Source organism: Neovison vison, chromosome 10 (assembly GCF_020171115.1).
Source record: "Neovison vison isolate M4711 chromosome 10, ASM_NN_V1, whole genome shotgun sequence".
NCBI classification, from domain to species: domain Eukaryota; kingdom Metazoa; phylum Chordata; class Mammalia; order Carnivora; family Mustelidae; genus Neogale; species Neogale vison.
This window is the reverse complement of record NC_058100.1, coordinates 3,141,208-3,161,715: the sequence shown is the minus strand read 5'-3', so window position 1 is coordinate 3,161,715 and position 20,508 is coordinate 3,141,208. Positions and strand designations below refer to the sequence as shown.

At 61.1% G+C, this 20,508-nt stretch overlaps 1 protein-coding gene across 2 annotated transcripts in view; it reads right to left on the bottom strand.

The window, feature by feature from the left end:
* KIRREL1 (kirre like nephrin family adhesion molecule 1) overlaps positions 1-19,095 on the bottom strand; it is an 85,026-nt gene extending 65,931 nt beyond the window's left edge. For both annotated transcript variants that reach the window (XM_044266648.1, XM_044266649.1), the window contains exon 1: positions 18,804-19,095. In XM_044266648.1, coding sequence (XP_044122583.1) covers positions 18,804-18,855 — 52 coding nt within the window. In that variant the 5' untranslated portion in view covers positions 18,856-19,095. The remainder of the gene's footprint in view (positions 1-18,803) is intronic.
* Between the last annotated feature and the right edge of the window lie 1,413 nt (positions 19,096-20,508).

Sequence of the window (20,508 nt, the reverse complement as noted above, 5' to 3'; positions counted from 1 at the left end):
AGAAAAGAAGGCCACCTCCTCGGAGAGTCACCGTTTCTTGGGAAGCATCAGAACGGAGGGAAGGTGGAACTCGAGCCTTGCCCAGTGGGAGGGGCGCAGGGGGCAAGGCCCAGCCCGTTATTGTGATATCTGGGGCCAGAGTGAGGTAACAGAGCAAAGCTCCCTTAAAAAATACAAAAGTACTTTGGCATTTAAAAGAAATTTCAACAGAGTTCACAGAACCCCCAAATATCAGCTTAGCTCTGGGACGCCCGAAGGCTCAGGAAGATGGCGTCCTGAATGAGGGCCCCTGCGGGCAGCCAGGTAAGGGGCCCCAGCAAAGTCCCCAGCGAGACAGTACCCAGACCCTGGAGGCAGAACCCGGGGACCCGAGCATCTCAGACCTGGAGGGCGGCAGTCAGCTCAGAGGTTAGCCTGCCGATGACCTCTGCACCCTTCACGCTGGAGATCGCCCCAGGGAAGAACGTCCACACCTCAGGTACCCATCGAGGCATTCGGGGTCCAGGAGTCCTTCCACGGATCTGACCAGTCCTTCTTGCTGAGTGCCCTTTCCTCACAGTGCAGGGGACAAAGCCTGCCCAGCCACTGTCCTGGGGCTGCCCTGGTGCGCAGGGCGGTCCCCCAGCAGAGAGAGGGAGGCCGGCGGGAGGGCTGGCGCTCCGGCTGATGCTCCGAGGCCGAGCCCCTGGGCGAGTGAGGAGAACCCGGCTGGGGCTGGAGTCTCGGCCATCCCCTGACAATGGGCAGGAGTCTGGAACCTGCAGCCTGTTACTTAATTATCTCTGAATGGTTTTTGTTCCTGGCTTTAAACATTTACCCCTGTTGGGTTTTCACGGCTTCGCCAGGGCCTCTGTCTCCTTTTCTTTGCGGTTGCCATGGCAACGACTCCAGGCGTACAACTGCTCTCTGATTTTAAATAAAAGTTGAGGTTTCTCTCTCTCTTCCTCCCCCTCCTCCCTCCCCTTTCTCTCTGGGATGGATGAGGTTTCGCTCGCCCCGCCCGCCCCTTCACCTTCCCCTCCGCCTGCGCCCTCCACCCAGCTGCTTCCTTATCGTCCAGTCTTCTCCCATTTCCTCCTTCCACCTGCCTCCTCTCTTAGCTCTCCCCAGACCTTGGGGCTCCAGGCTGCCCCTCATACCAGGCTGTCAGGATGGAAGGGGCAGGCCCCCGAGGGGGCATTGGCAGGCCAAGGCTGGGGGACACGGGCCCATCTGGGGAGTCTCTGTGAGCAGTGGGCTCCTGCTCTCATCACCCCAGTGAGGACCTCCTGGTCTGTGCAGTGGGGGCAAGTGGAGAGAGAGGTGTGTGCTGGGGGCCGGGTGTGGGGCAGTGGGGGCAGGAATCGGGCTGCCGAGTCTGCTCAGGGCAGGGGTCGCCTTCCCTCCGGAGCCCTGGGTCTCACCGCGAACTTGCAGAGTGGGATTAAATCAGCCGTTTCAAACCCGAGAAGTCTCCAAGTTATGGGGCAAGGGGCCGTGGGACGCAAGGGACAGAGACCCTGCCCCAGGCCCTCTGGTACCCACCTAAGCCGCCGAGGCGGAGCCGTGACAGGTCTTGCAGCCATCCTACAGCAGCAGACTCGGTGTTTCCAAGCCAGGAGCTCCCTCCGCTCCCTGCTAGTCGGCTGTTGGGGTGACTCTCCCATCCCCTGCTGCCCCTTCCCCAGCCCCAGTCCTGGAGAGGCAGGATGCCCATGGCTCAGGGGGACACCTAATCGTCTCTCCAAGACAGCGGAGGTCCTGGTCCCCAAGGACTTTGCATTAACTTAAACTCACAACTCCAAGCAAGAGGGGCCGACAGGCTTTATGAGCTCAGGGCTACCATAAGGGAAATGGACTTGTGCGAGGTCACACGGAAAGTCAGGAAGGACAGGACGCTGGAATCTGAATCCTGACTACAGATCCAGAATGTCAGGATTCGATTTAACAATAAGAGCTCACAAACACCGCGGGCTGAACGCGTCCCAGATACCTTGCCAAGCGTCCACACGGGCCAGGAGGCGGTCGGTCCCACCCCCCTCCCCACAAGGCAGATGCACACGTCTAGAGATGCAGTGACCCGACAGGGTTGAGCTGCTGGGAGGCAGCAGGTCCTGGGCTCGGACAGAGCTGTCTGAACCCCAGATGCTGAGGAGCCCGCGGGGGGTCTCGGACATCATCACACCCGCTCCCTGTCTTACAGCCAAATAAACCCCGAACAGCCACAGGACAGGCCCATGGAGAGTGACGCTAGAAACCCAGGACACCCAGCCCCCGGCTGAGATCAGCTCCAACGTCCCCTCGAGCTCTCACTGTTTGCCTTCTCACCGGGGACAGGGGTGGGGACCCATATGGGAAAAATGTCCCAACACTCAAGGGTCAAAATTGGAGGGACAGACGGAGAAACAGCTAGTGGTCAGGAGCCTGGCAAGAGCTGCGTCCCCATGCATGAAGAACTAGAGAACTCGGGCACCTGGCTGGCCAGCCGGTCTGGGGAGTGAGCAACGCTTGACCTCCGGGGTCACGAGTTCAAGCCCTACAATGGGCGTGGAGCTTGCTTAAAATAAAAAGAAAAAATAGAGAAGTCAGAATTGGAGGCCTGGGCTGGGGGTGCTCAGAAAGAAGAAAGTGGCTGAGCACCGGAGAGACCCAGACTAGGAGGAGGGGGCTCAGGGCAAGGCTCAGAGAACGTCCTTCGCCGCCACCTCCTCCTCCTCCCAGGTTCACTTGGGCCCCACATCTCCCGGCCCTTAGGACCCACCCGGTCTCCCGGCCAGGGAAAGGGAAGAACTTGGCACCCTTCCAACACCCCAGGGTCCAGGGGCTTCCCCTGCTGCTGTTCCTGCCGAGCAGCCCCCGTGGAGGAGGGGGCAAGCCAGACCCACGACCCAGGCCTCTCACGGGCAGACCCTGACTCGGCCCAGGCCTCCTGCAGCCAGCACGGAGGGGAGCACGGGGCCGGCACGCGGCGGCGCTCTAGGCCTCCCCAGGCTCTGGAGCCTCTCTCGGGCTCAGCCCGTCTCCTCGAATCAGTTCCCAGAGGAGGAAAACAGGCCCAGAAGCTTCTCCGGGGGCCCTGACCCTCACCACAGAGGAGGCCCAGGCACGACTTATGAAAGAGGTTGGGGTTTGTTATTTGTTATTTTTGTTTTGTTTTTAACAAAACATAATCCAGGGCCTTGGGGAACTTGCAATCCAGTGGAAAACTGAAAGGTCAGTGCTTTAAGTGGAGTCTGTGAAATGAGATAAAGGGGAGGTAAGTCAGGAAGGCCCCGGAGGAGTCGGTGCAGCGAAGCCTGGAATGTGGGGGCGTCAGGTGCGGGCCGGGGGCCGGGACATGGGGAAGGGAGAAGCCCAGGCCGGGGCGGGGGGGGGCTGCAGGCCCTGTGCTCTGGCTCCCAGTCCGGGTCCTGGTTTTCATTTCTCCCTTCCCCCACAGCCCGGCTCTGGTAGGGCTTTGAGATGATTAAAACCAAAAGAATTTTAAATGTCTGGAATTCACTTTTCACCGCTGATGCTATTTGCTTATTTTCCCTCTCTCTCCCTCCCTCCTTATAATTTCTCCTCCTGGGAGAGCTGTTTGCTTCACTCCTTTCCTCTGGCTCGGTTTGCAGGGAGGGTTCCCAGTGCCCACCAAACCAGTCTGTTTTCACTGGGGGGGTGAGGAGGGTTGAGTCGGGCAGAAGGGAGGGAGGAGGGAAGGGCGGAGAGGCCTTGATCTCGCTGGCGAAAGTTCCCAGAAAAAGAAAAGAGAAGAAATAGCTTTCAGGGAAAGAAATCTGTCAAATGTTTATGTTCCCACAAGACTCTGCAAAATCTTTTCATAGACCCAAGCCGAAGTTGAGGGCGAAGCCCGAGCATGTTTCTTCAGGGAGAAACTAACTCTTCCGTGGGCCCAGGAGCCCAGGAGAACCCCAGCCCCGGTCCAGGGGCCCCTCACCCTCCCAGAGCAGCTGGACCATCCCCAGGACAGTGGACACTGTGCATGGGCGTGGGGGGGTCACACCCATTTTCTTGCCCCAAGTCCAAACCGCATCCCACAATGTGGGAAATACGTGCTTCCTGCCCCTCTGCCCAGCTCCACCCTGCCATCCCGGGGTACCCCAGCTCTGCCCCTCTGAACCCAGCACCTCTGCCAACCAGATCGGAGACCCTGGGCCCGCCTCCCTCAAGAAGAAACAGCTCTGACCGTCAACTCCCACAGGTCAGCCAGGACTTGGAAAACCATGAAGCCAGAAAGAATCCTGGAGATCAACTTTCTCATTTTACGATAAGAAAACGGGCCCCGGTCACTAGGTCACAAACAGGGCAAACATCCACAGCTGGACTCGGAAGCCAGTGCTCGTTCCTCTTTGATACAGATGTTCCCATTGTGGTGCCCCGGAAGCCCAAGGCCGGGTCAGAAGTTGGAGCCGCGGGAGACACGCCACGCGTAACCCTGGAGCCCACGGGCTCTGCTGCGGGCCGCGGACTGCCTGAGGCCCGGAGGTCCCCAAGGAGGGGGACACGGTTGATACGTAGACAGAAAACCCGTCCGGGGCCAGAGTGGCCTGGGCTGTCAGGCTTCGCGCACACCCCAGAAGGAGCTGAGGGCAGCTGGTGAAGGCAAGGACCCTCCCCTCTCACCAGCTTCCTAAACGTGGCACGGTGTCTCCTGCAGCTTCCCTGGGCACAGGCTAAGTGCTCTCTGCTGTGGTGATGGCATTCCTAGCCACGGTGACAGAAAGGCCGGCGCTTCCGAGCTCCTGTCCCAGGCCAGCGACGCCATCTCGCTTAGACAGCCTGCGAGTTCTTTAAGGTTGCCACTCCCCAGAGAAGCAGCGGCTCAGACAGTTTACAGACAACCCCAAGGTCTCACACCTAGTTAATCACACACACACACACACACACACACACACAAGGGAGAAGAATCCAATTGATTTCATCCTGAAGACCGAGCACATTGTGCCCAGGTCAGGAACATGGAGAGGGCAAGAGGGATGCCCCCTGCTCCAGCACTGCCCGCGGGACAGCAGGAGGCCCAGCCGGACGCCCTATGTGCTGCAGCCCAGCCCAGCCCCGTGTGCCGCCCTCGCCATCTCCTCGGTGTCTGAGCCCCACGATCCCACCCTCTGGACACGGCTCCCCTCTGCCTCTCGCTGGGGCGGAGCCCAGGGAAAGGCTGAGGCCTGCGGTGATGCCAGGACTGAGGCCGGGCGGCCTCCCTCAGCCCCCACCGTCCCCCTGCAGAGGAAGGGCACCTGGCAGGTGTGAACAGTTTGGGCCTTATGCTCATCCTTGTCTGGTCATTCCCATGGGACGGAGCTAAGACCCCGGTGCCCATCCTATGCTCCCTGAAACATAAACGTGTGGGCCCAGCCCCGGGTCCCGCCTGGCTGGTGGCCCTGGCCTGCTCTTGCCTATCACAGTGACAGGTTCCCAGCCCGCCGGCCCCTCGTCCCAGCACAGGCAGGAGGGACTGCACTTGTGACCACATCCCGCTCCTCACCTCGCTTTCTGCCCAGCAACCTGTCTGTCTGTCTGCTCCCGGGCGGGCCGATGGCCCCAGCCACGCACAGCTCGGGAAGGCAGGCGGCGGGGAGCAGGCAGGCCTTCCCCAGGGAGCACCGCGGCCTCCCCACCCGGCCAGCGCCTCCTCAGGGCCCAGAGCCCGGCTCCCACGGCTCCAGGTGGTGCCCGCGGCTGCCCCAGATCCCATCCCCCCCCCACCGCTGCCCCCCTTCCTCAGCATCTCTCTCCCCTTCCCCCCACCCCTGTGCTGCCGGCTTGGAGCAGGAGGTTATGAAAATGAGCTGCGTGCCCAGGAGACTGTAATTATCTGCTAAGTGTGAAAGCCAGAGTGATTAATTAAGAGATAATAAAAAGGAAAGGAGGGCGAGAGGGGGCCTCGCGGCTTCGCTTTGATGATAGAACCTGAGGTGAGCCCAGCAATTAGGGAATCTTTATCGAGAGTTAGCTATAATCCACAAATTATCAAGCACCAAATGCTTCAGGAGCAGGGCACACGTCACTCCCGCCGAGGGACAGACGTGCAGACAGGGAAGGACCGCGGGAGGAAGGGGCCCGGAGCACGGGCTGGGGGCCGGGAGGAGGCAGGGCCGGCTGCCCCAGGTCGGCCGCGCACAGCGCCCCGTGCCAGGCCGCGGGCAGACCTTCCGGGAGGGCTGGCTTGGAAGAGGGCGGCTACCCCCAGCACCACGTCCTGAGAGCCCGGCTCCTGGCCCCAGGTGGCTCCTCCCAGCGGGAGCACAGGCGCGCCGTCCGTCGTGCAGGGCATGGACCCGCCGTGCCCCCCACCCCTCCCGAGGCGCCGGTGCCTGTGCCGCGGGAGCCCGTCAGCCGCTGGTGCGAGCGCCTCAGCGTTCACAACTGACGAGGCGACTCCGCAGCTCCGAGCCCCGCCAGCCCCGCTGCCACCCAGGGGCCCATCTCCCTGGCTTCCTTCTCACACGGTCCTGTCTCCCTGTCCCTCCCTGCTGCCCTTCCAGGGAGCCTCCCTCACGGTCCCTCCAGCACCCCATCTCTTTCTGTCTCCTCCCGTGCACCTGCACGATGGGGTTCAAACCCCTGCTGATCCGAGATCCGTCCTTCTCTGCCCGCGCGGAGGTCCCTCAGGATCCACACAGGCAAGGCCGGACTGGGGACACCCCGTGTGATGCCGAGAGGAAAGTATTCATGCTCTGAAGCTGGAACGGGTCCTGCCTGGGGGGCCGGCCTCCCTTGGCCATCTCCTCCACCCCTCCCTCCACACCCATGCCCAGCCACCGTTCGGGCCATCCTCAGCCTGGCCCCCGGGGAGGGGGAGGGAGGGGCCCCCAGGCCGCAGGCAGAGCCAGTGGGAAGGACACCAGGGCCCTCCAGCCCCCTGCTGCTCTGAGCTTCTGGGAGGGGCACCCCGGACAGGTCAGGGCACGGGGGCTCTGGCCCTGAATGGGGTCACTGGGAGACCAGGCTTGGTGCTTTGCTGGAAAGCCAATCTGAGCCCTTAAGAGACAACCTGCTCGACTCACGTGGGGCCTTAGAGGCGGTCTCGCCGATGGCCTCCCTGGGCTGGCTTCTCTCTCCCCCAGGAGCTCTGACTCCGAGCGAGAAGATGAACGTCCTGGGGAAGACGTAACTGACCCCCACATGGACAGCCCTGGACGTTGACTCGGCTGCAGCCCCTAATGAGACACCGTCCGCGTGGGAGCAGGAAGGTTCAGGTCAGACACGAAGAGGGACTTCCCACTTGTGGGGCTTCCTTGCCATGAGATAGTGAGCGGAGTGGGTGTCCCTTCTCCTCCCGAAAGGACACTGAGGTCCTGGTGAAGTCAAGTTAGCCCGGCCTGAAGAGCGGCATCTCGAGAGTCCCAAGATGTGCGGGCTCTTTACCCCCTACCCACCCCCCATCTTCATTCCCGGTCCTCACTCCACAAGGGTAGCCCCACCTCCTTCTCCATTTACCCCGAAACCCCCAGATTCACGTGGGTGGTTTGCGGTGTCCCCGTGCCCTCAGTGTGCGGCATCCTCCGGGGGAGAGTGGAGGATGAATGAGAAACGGGGGGAACCCCTGCTCCCCTGCTGGCTGGGGTTCCCTAGAAAGAAGGCCTGAGCGTCACCCAAGGCCTCAATGGAACTGTGAGGGCAGACGTTCCCCCTTCTCCAGCCCGCAGACCCTTCTGCACACAGCCGGAGCCCTGCACACGCATCCTGACATGCGGCCGAGAGCGTGTCAGCTCGCCGTGTTGGCCCAACAACCACCAGGTCTCCTGAGAAACGGACCTGCCCAGAGACGTCCTCACTGCCCCCTAGACCATGCCTCACGGTAGCCCATGACCCATCTTGCTTCCCAAATCACACCATTTGCTCACAACCCAAAATTCAAGCCAAAGCCAACAGGGTCAAGGTCCCCGTTGATCTCTGTCAAACCATCTTCCCCAACCTAGAGCTGGATAACAGCTTTTTTCATAAACAAACAAACAAACAAACAAAACAGAGTGGGAATGACCCACCGGCTCAAGCAGGGACGGGTCCCCACCAATGCCCTGGCTGGTTGCTTTTCTTTTCTTTTCAAGATTTTATTTATTTATTTGACAGAGAGAGATCGCAAGCCGGCAGAGGGGCAGAGAGAGAGGAGGAAGCAGACTCTGTGCCGAGCAGAGAGCCCGAAGCGGGGCTCGATCCCAGGACCCTGAGACCGTGACCTGAGCCGAAGGCAGAGGCTTCACCCACTGAGCCCCCCAGGTGCCCCTGGCTGGTTGCTTTCCAATTCTGCACCTGGCAGCTGCCGTGCTGGTGAAGACCGGGCGGTGAGGCAGGAGGGCTGGGGCCTGGCGAAGCGCAGAACGGGGCCCAGGCGGGTCAGTCTCCACGACGCAGGGAGCATGGGCAGACACTGCCCCTCTCCTGCCCCACAACAAGTACATCGAGAAAGCTTTGGGATCAGGGACCCGCCCAGGCTCCGTTATACAACTGAGCAAGCTGACAAGTGACTTTGGTCACGTGGGTTCTATTCTCTGGGGCCTCTCGCTAGAACGTGGAAGGCCTGTCTCCCCAGGGGAAGGATGCTCTAACACGTGCAAGTGTGGTCCTGGACCCAGCGGCACCAGCGGCAGCCTGGAGTCCAGTGCCAAGGCGGCATCTCATCTGCCCCAGACCTTCTCACTCAGAATCCACACTTTCTCCAGACCCCGGGTGTCTCGGAAGCACGCGGGATCTGAGAAGTGTTGCCACAGCGCACGGAGGTGAAAGCGTCCAGAGAGACAGGGGTTAGGGCGGTCACACTTCCCGCACCCTGGGCTGAGGATGCTTTTCCAGGCCGACAAGAGGTCCGGCTCCACTCCGCAGATGCGGAAACGGAGGTCACGGACCCGAACCAGGGTGTTCTCCGCTAGGCTCCACAGCCGCCTCAGAGCTCCCTCCACACTGTGCCCTGAGACCACAGCCTCAGGAATTACCCGCAACACGGTTCACCTCCCTTGGCAGCGAACCCAGACTCTTGTCTGCATTCGGACGAGGACTTCTTTGCTCCCCCGCACATCCGCCAGACTGGGAACTGCGAGAAGCAGGCACTAGGCCATATTAATACTAACTATGACTTATTGACTATCTACTGTGTTCTGGATTCAGATCCTTGATACACATTCCCCCCCACTTAGGTAGCTACTACTGCCCCCATTTCACGGACCAGAAAACTGAGGCTCCCGCCAGGCGGTTTGGTCCCACAGACCTGCTGGTAAGGAAGCCCCAGGGCCCTCCAGGGGTCACCCAATTCCAGGGTTGTGTTGCAAGGGCCCAGTCTCCGTGACCTGGCCCTGGAGTAAGAGCAAGGCTCCATGCACACACTAAATCCCGTAGGTACAGGCGCTGCGGCCCCCGCGCTCCATTTTCTGCATAAATGGAGAGCGGCAGTGGTGCAGATAATCCTGAAGTCATTTCAACTTGGCTTTGCAATGCATTAGTTGTTTTTTTTTGCAAAGTCAGATTTTCCTTTCTAATTATATTTGGCTCAAACTGACATTAAAATGAGTTTGCATTCCCACTTCACCCACTGCCTGGCGAGAGGCGACCTCCCAGATGTGTGCGGGGTGATAGGCACAGGAGGGCAGGATCCGCGTCGCCCAGAGCAGCTGACAGCAGCAGGGGCAGCAGCCCAGGCCACATGCGTGTGCTGGGAGAGCGGGGGTGGGGGGCACCCCGTCCTAGTGTGGGCAGCTGGCAGATTCCTGGGAGGCTGGGTCGCAGGCACAGAGAGGCAGGCCAATGGCTTGGGGCTTGGGATTAAAACCCAGGAGTCCTGATGAAAGTCCTTCTGGAGAATGAGGGCACCGACGGGGCGAAACCTCAACTTCTCTCAGGGTCTCCACCCGCCAGCCTGTCCACCCCTGGGTTTCTGCTCCTCTGAAAATGCCTTCGTCCCCTCTGAGGTCCCCCTCTCCGCCCCCATCTGCCCATCTCAGCTCCTTTCCTCGTAATAACCTCCCGGTTAAGCGAATCGACTGGGAAGAAGCCGTTCAAAGCTCCTCCTGGCTTGACAATGCTGGGTAATGGAGCGAGCAGGGCCCCAGGCTGTTCCTCGGAGAACCGGGGAAGGAGGGAGGAAAACTCCGCTAAGCTGATTACAAGGACAAAGTTAATTTAGAGATGAGCTCCATTGGGTGGGGGTGGGGAGGAGGCTGCTGGACCAGGGGGTGAGGAGATTTGGGGCAAGTGGGCTTTAGAGAAACAGCCTTTGTTCCTGGAAATCATAATCCTTGGGAGGGACCTCGGCTCACTCCTTCGGATTCCTGGGCTCCTTCCGTCCGGAGCAGGGGGCACAATCGGGGATTGTCCAGAGCCGACCATCTTCACCAGCACAGCACTGCATTCCCAGGGCTCCGGCCGCAGCCCCTGAGCCGCACATCTGTGGACGTCCCCTCCCCCAGCCGGGCTCCCAGCCTCCCAGGCGGCCACTGTTAGACCTCAGCATTTTTCACATTCCTCCCTCACAACCTTGATCCTATAGGACTGTCCATGTTTGTCCAGGGACTGAGAGCGTGTGCCCCAGGGACCGCCACCACACTTCACTTCCCTTCCCATCCCCGGTGCCTAGAAGAGAGCCAGACCCAGCCCAGCCCTTCAAACAAGAACACCTGCTCAGGGGGACACAGGCTCCCACCCCACTGGCAGGAGCCTTCTTCAAAGGTTTCCACTGGAGAGAGGGAGCTTTCGAGCCACACACACACACACACACACACACACACACACGTATCGATGGCCAGCACAGCCCTGAAGTCACCCCACAGGGATTAAGTCCAGACTGGCCCTCAGATGCAATCAGAGGGTCTCCCTAGACTCTGGGAAGCCCCCACCAAGGCTCCCGGGGAACGGGCACAAGGCGCCTAGGATCAGGCCCTGACAGTGCTCGGCTCTGGGATCCCTCCACGGCGTTCGGCCCCCACACACCTTTGTGTTAAACCTGAGGACTCTGTTCATCATCTCAGGGGATCCCCAACCCAGCTCACAGGTCTGAGACTTCCCAGGGAGAACTGGTATCTCTCTTGGGTTTTTTGCTCCGTCAAACCTGACTATCTACTTCACCTTGTTGTTTAACTGAAGGGCTGCAAATCTCCGTGGCCGCCCCTGCCCACAACGAGGGTAAGAGAAGAGCACATTTCGGTGAGGAGTCAAGTAGGGATCAGACTCAAACAACAGGAGGCCCTGGGGCCACACTTCCGACAGGACAGTCGCTGGGCTGGCTTCTCAAGCCCTTCCAGGGCTGGTCCCGGTCTGCTCTGAGTCCCCTTGCCCGTTTCCCCCAACACAATCTCCCCCTGCAGCCAGGCTCTGTGGACCCCTGCGTTCGGCAGCCACACCTTGGCTCCGGAAGTCCCGCGGGTCGGGTAACGCTCTCCTCTTCCTGCCACACGCACGTCCTGTCCATCCTCAGACCCACTTCCTCCCCGAAGCCCTTCCTGGCCTCTTCGGCCCACGCCAAGTCCCCTGGCGGGTCACTCCAGCTCTGCGCTGAACGCCGCACTCCCGGCACGGCAGCGTCCTGCCCGGTGGTACGGGGGATCCTGCCGCGCGCACATCTTAGCTTCTTGGAGGGGACAGACCCCAGTGGCGTGTCACTGCTAAAAACATTTTTGCACAACACCTACCAGGATGTGTTGGATACAGTAATACACATTTGCCGATTTGGAAAAAAAAAGTTAATTCTCCCCATTTTCCATTTTCCCTGAGGAAGGAGGCCTCCTGAAGCTAAGTGACTGACACTTAAATCCTGAGTGAGACTCCGCAGGGCAGGGAGAGGGTTCTGCTGGTCTGCAACAGAGATGTCTGGCCCACAGGAGGCACAGGACACAGGGCCAGAGTGCCCGCTCCTCCCACACGCCTTCCGGGGCGTGCACTCGCTCCTCACAGGGCTTCAGGAGGAGATGGGGGCAGAGAACAGCATCCCACAGCCCGGACCAGAAGGAGCTACGTGCCTCACTTGGCTTGGGGGGAGCGGGGGGAGGGGGGAACCAGCCCTGCAGGCACAGAGCACCTGACGTGGGCTTCTGCTGTCCCTCCTCTGTCTCAAAATCCAGGCTGTGCTGCCTTCGGGGAGAGCCCAGCACTGGGTAGGGGAATTTTCTAGGGAGTGCTAGAGATTTCCACCCCTGGATTTAAGACCCTTCATTCTGAGGAGGGTGGTTGGCTGCAAGGCCCATTTATTTCAATAGGATCCCAATTTTGTTAAATGGGCTCAGGAAGGGCAGAAAGGAATGAGGCATCAGCCCCCAGAGACTACAGAGGTGAATAAAAGTTGCTGGAGAAATTAAACATGGAGGGAGGGACTGGGAGCTTCAGGAGCCGATGGAGGGAGAGAAGCAGGACGGGAGAAGAAACAAAACGTGACGTCCCTGAGGTCCCGGAGCCAGAGCCGCCTTCCTCCTGGGTGTGCCGGGGACCGAATCGGGGTGCGGGATCTGGGAGCCGGGCAGGCAGCTGTAAGGGCTTGGGCTGCAGCACGGAGCGCCCGGGCCGCAGAAGGGGAGCCACCGGGTTCTGACTCCCTTAACCTTGCCGGCAGTGTGTGCGTCTCTCACAGGCGATACACGGGACCAGACGAGCAGCGGTGCCTCTGAAGGCTCAGGACGGCGCCCTGGCCGGACGTGGCCAGCCACCCTGACCCGCGGCAGCACGGCACACCCAAGCTCTGCCGAACGGACGTGCCGGGGGAGACACGGGGTGTGACAATGCGCGTGAGGGCAGGCGAGGTGAGTGCGCGTAGGTGTCGGTGAGGACAGCGTGCACACGTGTGGCAGACGCACACTTGGAGTGCGGGGCCTGCGTCCACACGCTTCTGTGCGGCAGCAGAAGAGGTGAGGGGCTGGCCCAGGGGGCTTTCTTCGGAGAGTCACCTCCAGCCCCCGCCCCAACCGTGTCCCAGCCCTGCCTCTGGCACGGACCGGCTGCTTCCTTGCTGACAAGCTGCTTCTCTTCTTTGGGCCTTGCAACCACGCCACGAGGACAGCAACTCCTGCCTGTCCGGGGCGGCTGTCCATACTAAGTTAGTCACTAATACACACGAAACACCCAGCGGGGCCTCCACACTCATGAACGACCGTGTCCGTCACTTGTAGTGAGCCCATTTTCTTTCCTGCCTTGCCCTGGCCTCATGTTTCAGGACCAAAGACATGGCTGGGTCTTCCCCTCCCCTGCGGACCACCCAGCCCCATGCCCCCAGGCCCTTCCAGACCAGAGCCTCCTCCAACAGACTGCCCCGTAAGACCTGCTGGAGGAACCGGGAGGAAACCACGCAGGGCTGGGAGGTCAGGAAGGGGCGGGGCTCTCTCGGCTGCCGATGCAGGGGGAGGGAGTTCCCCACCCGGGCACCAAAGACCCCCAGAAATTGGAGATTAAGGAATTGGCCCCCAGCCCTTCCGTCCAGCCCTGCCGCTACCCTTCACAGGTCATTTCAGCGCTTACGGCCCGTTGGCTCATCTCCTCAATGGAGAGACGGGCACTACCCTGGCTGTACCGTAGGCGGCCGTCTGCCTCTCTTAGATGAGATGGAACAGGTCGGCAGGCTGAAACTGCAAGGCCCCACACAAATACACAGACAGAGACTCTACGGGGTAGGAAGAAGCGGGGTTGACGCATCACAAACCTGCTTCTGCTCATAGACGGAGCAGGAAGCTCCCACCCGCTCTGAGTAAAACAAGTGGGGCAGGGAGAGGGACGCAGCCCGGGCACCAGGAGCAGCCCGCCCGCCACTGTGGGCAGGACAAGGAGGCCGCTTCTCCCCTCCAAGGCTGCCTCAGCTCCTCGGGAGGCGGGACGCCCGGGCACGCGCCCATCCTGGAGGTGCCTGGCAGAGGGTAGGCTGTGCGGCCGCACGAAGCCAGTTTTAATTTGGGATCTAACACCCCAGGTACGGCCTTGAGCAAGTCAATTAAATTCAGCTTTGGGTTCCTTATCTATAAAATGAGGAGGAAGGATTTACTTCACAAGGCCATTAAAAGGGATAGGGGATGGTATGAAAAGCACATAGTAGGAATGCGGGAAGCACACAGTAGGAATTCAATATAAAGCAATCTGCTGTTTGGGTGTGGAATCCACCTCCCGCGAGCACTCCTCGCCCACGCGTGACCAGGCGGAGCATCTCTAGAACAGGCTGCCCGAGCCCCCAGCCTCTCTGTCTGTCAGGAAGGGCCTGGCTTGGAAGTGACCCACCGCCCCATGCTCAAGTCCTGCCTCTGTCTGCTCTGGCTGCTCCCGAAGTCAGCCTTGCGTGCAATTCCCAAATGTGCGGTTCAGGGGCCTGTAAGTCCGTGTTCGATATTAGACACAAACGCAGGGTTGCAACCGTTCCTATTTGCCAAGCACAGTCTTTTAAAGAAAAGCCACTTCGGAGCATGGAGCACCATCCAAGAAAAACCATCCAATGCTAAAAAAAAATGTAGAAAGACAGAGATGTGGAATAAAGGATTGTTTTGAACATGTGAATGAGGGGTGCCTGGGTAGCTCAGTGGGTTGAGCCTCTGCCTTCGGCTCAGGTCATAATCTCAGGGTCCTCGGATGGAGCCCCGCATCAGGCTCTCTGTTCAGCAGGGAGCCTGTTTCCTCCTCTCTCTCTGCCTGCCTCTCTGCCTACTTGTGATCTCTGTCCGTCAAATAAATAAATAAAATCTTTAAAAAAAAAAATGTGAACGAGTTTACCTTTATGGGATGCTGCTCACTCCCTTTTCTCCCTAGTTCCCATCCCACTCTGGACCAGGAAAGATCTGTCCCAGTCAGGCATCAGTTCCTGGGGGCACGTGGGGTCCCTGGACAGGGCAGGTGGGGGCATGGGGTAAGGGGAGGGTCCGCTTGAGGTCCGCTGGTTTCCACAACTACCAGTGAGATATTTAACCTGTCTAAAACTCAATTCCTCATCCATGAAAGGGGACAATTACAGAGCTGATCTTGGGGCCCGTCGCACAGATTAAACTAGCTAATGCGATAAGAAGTAGTTAGCACTAGGGCTCCATAAATGATCTGTGTTATTTCCAGCCTCAGGAAGGCAGCCACCTCAGGCCAGCATCCCCTCCTCACTGCCCACAAGAGCCCCGCATCCTTCTCCCCGGAATGCCAGCCTCTTCCACTCTGCTTTCCTCCCAGCCCCAGAGCTCCTGAGCTCTCCAGCCCACAGGGGCTGCTCAGTTTCCCTCCTGGGTCTGCCAAGACCCCGTGATCTCCAGGAGAGGTCCCCGAGGAGGTGCTGAAGGCCAGGACGAGACACAGAGCAGCCGGAGGGCGAGGACGGAGCAGCCGCAAGAGGACACAGACCGCGGCCTGCCGCCCTCCCCGGGCAGCCCCAGATCCTGAGAGCAAGCACGGCCGGGCCCCCGTCCCGTGCCGGACACCAGTCCATGCACTCGGCACCCAGCGCATTTCATGGCCATCGCAACCCTGGGAAGTACGATTTCTATCCTCGCTGTCCAGGCAAGCAGAGTGAGGCCCAGAGAAGGCGCCTGCCTCGCTCAAGCTGACATGACACGTCTACCAAGTGACCGAGGGGATGTCACCAGGGATGGACTAGCCTGGGGCCTTTCCCACACTCTAGCGCTTGCATCAAACCAATCAGTTGATCAGAGTCAAGGGCACTCACCGAGCGCGTCGCACTGGTGTCAGAGACTGAGGGGGTGGAGGAGAAACGAAGACCTGGTCCCCCACGGTACTGAGGCCAGAGGAGCTTCCGTCAGAGGTCAGGGCTCTGGCTCTCAAGGCGAAGGGTGAGAGCCAGACAGTGCTGGTTTCCTGGTCCCCACCTCACCGGAGAACCCAAGGCAGAGCCAGACACCCCCAGGCCCGCAGCCTGATAACCAGCCTAAGGTAGGAGCAAAGGCCTCCAGGCCTCCTCCTTGGGATCCGAGATCCTCTGGGGCCTGAGAGTAATGCCCCGAGCAGCGAGCTCGGGCTCCCTTCAGCTCTGAGGGGAAGCTGGAGCCCAGGCAAGGTCAGAGGGCGACCTGCCCTCCTGATCCCTGCCATGTCTCCCAGCCTCTTCCCCAGCCTCCAGGCCTGCTCTAGGCTGGGCGGCAGGGGTTGGGGTGGGGGGCATCTGCAGCCCGTGTGCAAAGGGGAGGAGAGAGCTGGCCCCCCACTACTGGTCCCTCCACACTGCTCTTCTCAGCCACGACGGAGCTGTACTCAGGCAGCCGAGTCCTGGGAATTTAGGAGGTTCTTGACTCTTCCTTGGGCTCCTCACCCCAGCTAAGCCGTGGCAGGGGTCGCTGGGGACCTCTGGGGGCTGGAGGGACAGATTTTCCCCTACCCCCCGGCTCCATCCCCCCGAGGCAGCTCCCGCCCTGAGCCAGCCTGTCATCCCACATTGCTCTGATTAGCTATAATCTTTCTTTTTCAATTTCTCCTCCCAGAGACTGGGGAGAGAGAAAATCTCCCAGAAAATGAATAAATATTTCAATTTTCGGCGCAATCAGTCTGAGGAGCCGGCGCATGATGGAAACGGGGGGAAGGATAATGGTTTTCATTTAGATAAGATACAGAAAATTATTTAGTGAAAAATGAAGATTGATGAAGCCCATTGAAATTCTTTAAAACGCGATTTTTATTTCTCTGCCTGGGCTGAATCTCTCTTTCCCCCTTCCCTCTGCCCCCCTCAACTTGACTGCCTTCTGCCACCTTCTCCCCTTCTCCCCACCAACAGCTCCCCCCCCACCCCGCTGCCACACCCCCTCCCCCTTTTCCTCTCCCACTACCCTAGTCCGACCTGAAACTCTCTTTTTCTAAGGATGGAGGCCAAGGAGAGGTCACCCACCCTGTGAGTCTCCCAGCCTCCCTAGGTCCCTGCTCCTTCTGTCCCTGCCGGCTTCCCAGTCCCTCCCAGGAACCTTGGCAGGGACTTCCTCTTTCCTCCCCTCCCCGTCCATCTTCCCCCCTTCCTTTCCTTTGGCACCCCTCCCCCACCCAAATACTTTGCACACTCCTTCGGGTCTCTGGTCTTGCTCTCAGCCCCTTGGGAGGCCGGGAGGTGGAAGCCTGGCTGACCGACCCTCCCCCTTCCCAAAGGGAGGACAACACACAGCACACTCCTCTCCTTCTGACCGTTTCTGCTCCAGATTCAATCCGCATGTCTCTCCTGTTTGCTAACTGCAGCTTTTGTTCCTTGAAGCTCATTTTGTTCCATACTGCTGACATGCCAGGGCTCCAGGAAAGGGACAGACCTAAGCTTGCCCCCAACACACGCTGATAATGACCCAGCGCCCCCCCTCCCCCCCAACAGCCAGACGAACAAAGTCAGAACTTGCGTCCTCTTCCCAACTTTCTGCCAAGCTGCTGCTTGGCCTGCCAACCCCGGGGCCAGGCCTCCTTCCCCAGCACCGCCTCCCACCCCACTCACACGGGATGCACACCCTTCCCAGATCTTAAGCTTGTGTTAGGGGCTTGGGTGCCTTTCCAGGAAAGAAAGATCAAGACCAGCCCCCCACCAACTCAACCAGGCTTTGCCTTGAGAGCTGGGGAGGGGCCTGGTAAGGAGAGGAGGGGGTCCAACACAACACACCACCCCTAAACACACACACACACACACACACACACACACACTCCCCAGGCCCGGAAGGGAGGGGAATTCAGAACAGGGCAATGTCTGAGGGTGTTCTACCCAAGCAGACTTCCCTCCACCAGATTCCCCTCCACAGAAAAGGAGACCACCTCCTCCATGATGCAGTCTGTCCACCTCCATAGGTGTCTGCCTATATGAACGTCTGCTCAAGTTTCTTTGTTTGCTGGAGGGTTGGTCTCCGTAGAAGGGTTTCACTGTGTGTGTGTGTGTGTGTGTGTGTGTGTCACGTCCTTGTAAATGCCCGCCTGCATCCATGCCCTGTGTCTGGGTGAGTTTTGATGTGTTTGGGTGCATGAACGTGCAAGCCGACGCGGGGGAGGAGTCTGTGTTCCTGGGGGTGTCAGTGCCTTTGTGTGTATGTGTCTGTCTCCGTTTGGGGATGCTTGTGGGTATATCTGTCTCAGGAGGTGAGTCGTCTGTCTCCGTGTCTATGACTGTTTTTTGGTGTTTGTGTGTCAGCTCCATTTTTGGAAGGGGGTGGCTAGCTCGGCAGGATTAACTCTTCCCTCGAGTGAGACCCAGGAGACGAGAATGCACACCCACGGAGCCCGGGGCTGGCTGAAGCCTGGGCCCTCGGTCTCCCCAGCTCCCCACCCCCCAGCCTCAGGAGACACTAACGTCCTCATCTCTCTCAACCGCTCCCTCATCTCCCAGCTTCTCCCCTGCCAGTTCCAAATACGCCCCCCCCCGACATCCACACTTTCCGGCCCCCAAGCGGAATGTGAACCCCCCCTCCAAGTGCCCCCCCTGAATATCCAGCCGGCCCGAAGCTGCCTGTGGAAGTCCACTCCCCAGCCGGCGCCTCCGCGAGCAGCGGTCCCGCCAGAGGCCCCCAGGCCGCCCTCCCCGTTTCCAGAGGGGGCGGCCCAGGCGGGAGGGAGCGCCCCCCGCCCCCAGCAGGGCCCGGGCTGGAGCCGGGATTCCCTCCGCGGGATCTTCGGGACCGGGTCCCCAGCTTTCCGCGCACCTCCCACCCCGAACCCGAAATCCCACCGTCCTCGCAGCCCTCACCACCCTCGCGTCCCCCCTCCCGCAGGACCCGGGCGTGCGGACTCCAGGCCTCGGCGGGCAGCAGCGGGGAGGCTGCCCGAGGCTCCGGGGGGCGCCGTGGGCGCGTTCGGGTCCCGCGACGGCCCGACCCCCGCGCTCGCGGCCGGGGACAACTTGGGCGCATCCGCGGGAAAGTCGGGCCCGCGCCCGGGGTGCGGGCTGCCTGCCCGGAGGGGCGGCGAGGGCAGGCGGCCGGGCTTACCTTGGGAGAAAGTGTCCGAGAGAGTGAGGATCCAGACGAGGAGGCTCAGCATGCTGCCCGCCGCCCGCCGCGCCGGGGCCCCGAGTTGGCGACGGAGCGCGGGGCGCGGGCGGGAGGAGGGAGCGGGGCCGGAGCCCGCCCCCGGCCCTGCACACGCGCGTGCACACGCGCACACACACTCGCACGCGCGCACCCCCGCGCGCACAAACTCACTTCCCTGCCCTGCGCTCTCCTGCGCTCTCGGCCCCCAGCCGCGGCCCCCGCCCTCCCGGCCGCCCCGGCCCCCGCGGTCCCGCCCTCGCCCCGGCCCGGCCCTCTCCCGCCCGGTGCTGCCGCTCGCCCAGCTCGCGCTCTCCGGGGCTCTTCCGCTCTCCGCTCCTCCGGGCCCTCCCCTCCCCTCCCTCCCTCCCCGCCCCTCCTGACGTCTCCTCCCCCAGCCCTCCCTCGGCCCTCGGGCCCCCGGCGCGCACGCACACCCCTCGCCGGACTGAGATGCCCGCGGCGCGGGACCCGGGGGGACCAAGGAGCGGCCACGCGCCCCGCCCGTCACATGCAGCTTGGGGCCCGCGCTGCCGAGGGGGCGGCGGGGCGAGGACCTGCCCCTGGGCCGGGGCATGGCGGGGATGGGGAGGCAGCGGGAGAGCTCCTGTGCGTGTTGGCGGGGGTGGGGGGCGGGGGCTGGGGGGCGCGGTGGGCAGGTGGTGGGTCTTGGAGTCAAAAAGCACAAAATCCCTGTTTTTCTTTTTTCTTTTTTTTCTTGTTAATCCCACACCCAGAATCTAACCCCTAGATTCCCGAAATTGGGAATTCTAGGTGGATGACTGAACGCTGGGGCGGGGATGCGATGCGGGACTCTCCCCACCTACAAAATCCGGAGCTGGGCACTGCCAGAGGCTTCTCCGAGCCGCCTGGAGCCCCTGCCCGGGCCACACAGTGGGGCCAGGCCAGCTGTCGCAGCCCTCAGCCCGCCGGGAAGGGGAGCCCTGGCCTCCTGCCTTTGTTCATCCTGGGTGGTACCGTCCAGGAGGAGAAAGTAGCCAACTCCGCTGCTGGGCAGGGCCAAGGGGAGGGCGGCCACCGGAGGATCTCTAAGCGCGGAGGAGTTTGAGATCCTGTGGGGTTGAGAGGTGCGGGCACTGGGACGGGAGGGAGTTCCCGGCGAGTGCAGCGAGAGCATGGCCGGGGTCTGCCCCTTCCTAAGAGCCCAGCTGGGCCACCGGGCCCCCTCCCCACGCGGACCAGATGCGTCTGCTCACGCTGTCGCTGGGGGTGCCTGGAGTCGCGGGGGATGAGCGGAGGAGAAATCACAGACTTGCACAACTTCGCAGGACTCCGCTGGTCTAGAGAGGTCTCTACCGCCACCCGCTCCTCGGTCTCCGGGGTCCCTAACACTCCCCGCCGAGGATTCTCGCGGTCGGGCGCGCGGCTCTCTGGTGCCCCCTGCCGGCGAGAGGCTGTTCCTCCGCGGAATCTGACACGGGGCGGGGGGGCGGGGGGGGGCGGTGGATGGTCCAGACCCTGCGCGCATCCGGAGGACGCAGGTACGCGGGCGGAGACGCACACGAGCTCCTGTTCAGAAGCATGCGGTGCACAGACCCGGGGGTCCTTCACACGTGCGAACACACGTGTGCACAGGCAAGCGCGCGGCTTAAGAGGAGAGAGCCGGAGGCAGCCGGAGAAGGAGGAATGTAATCACAAACACGTT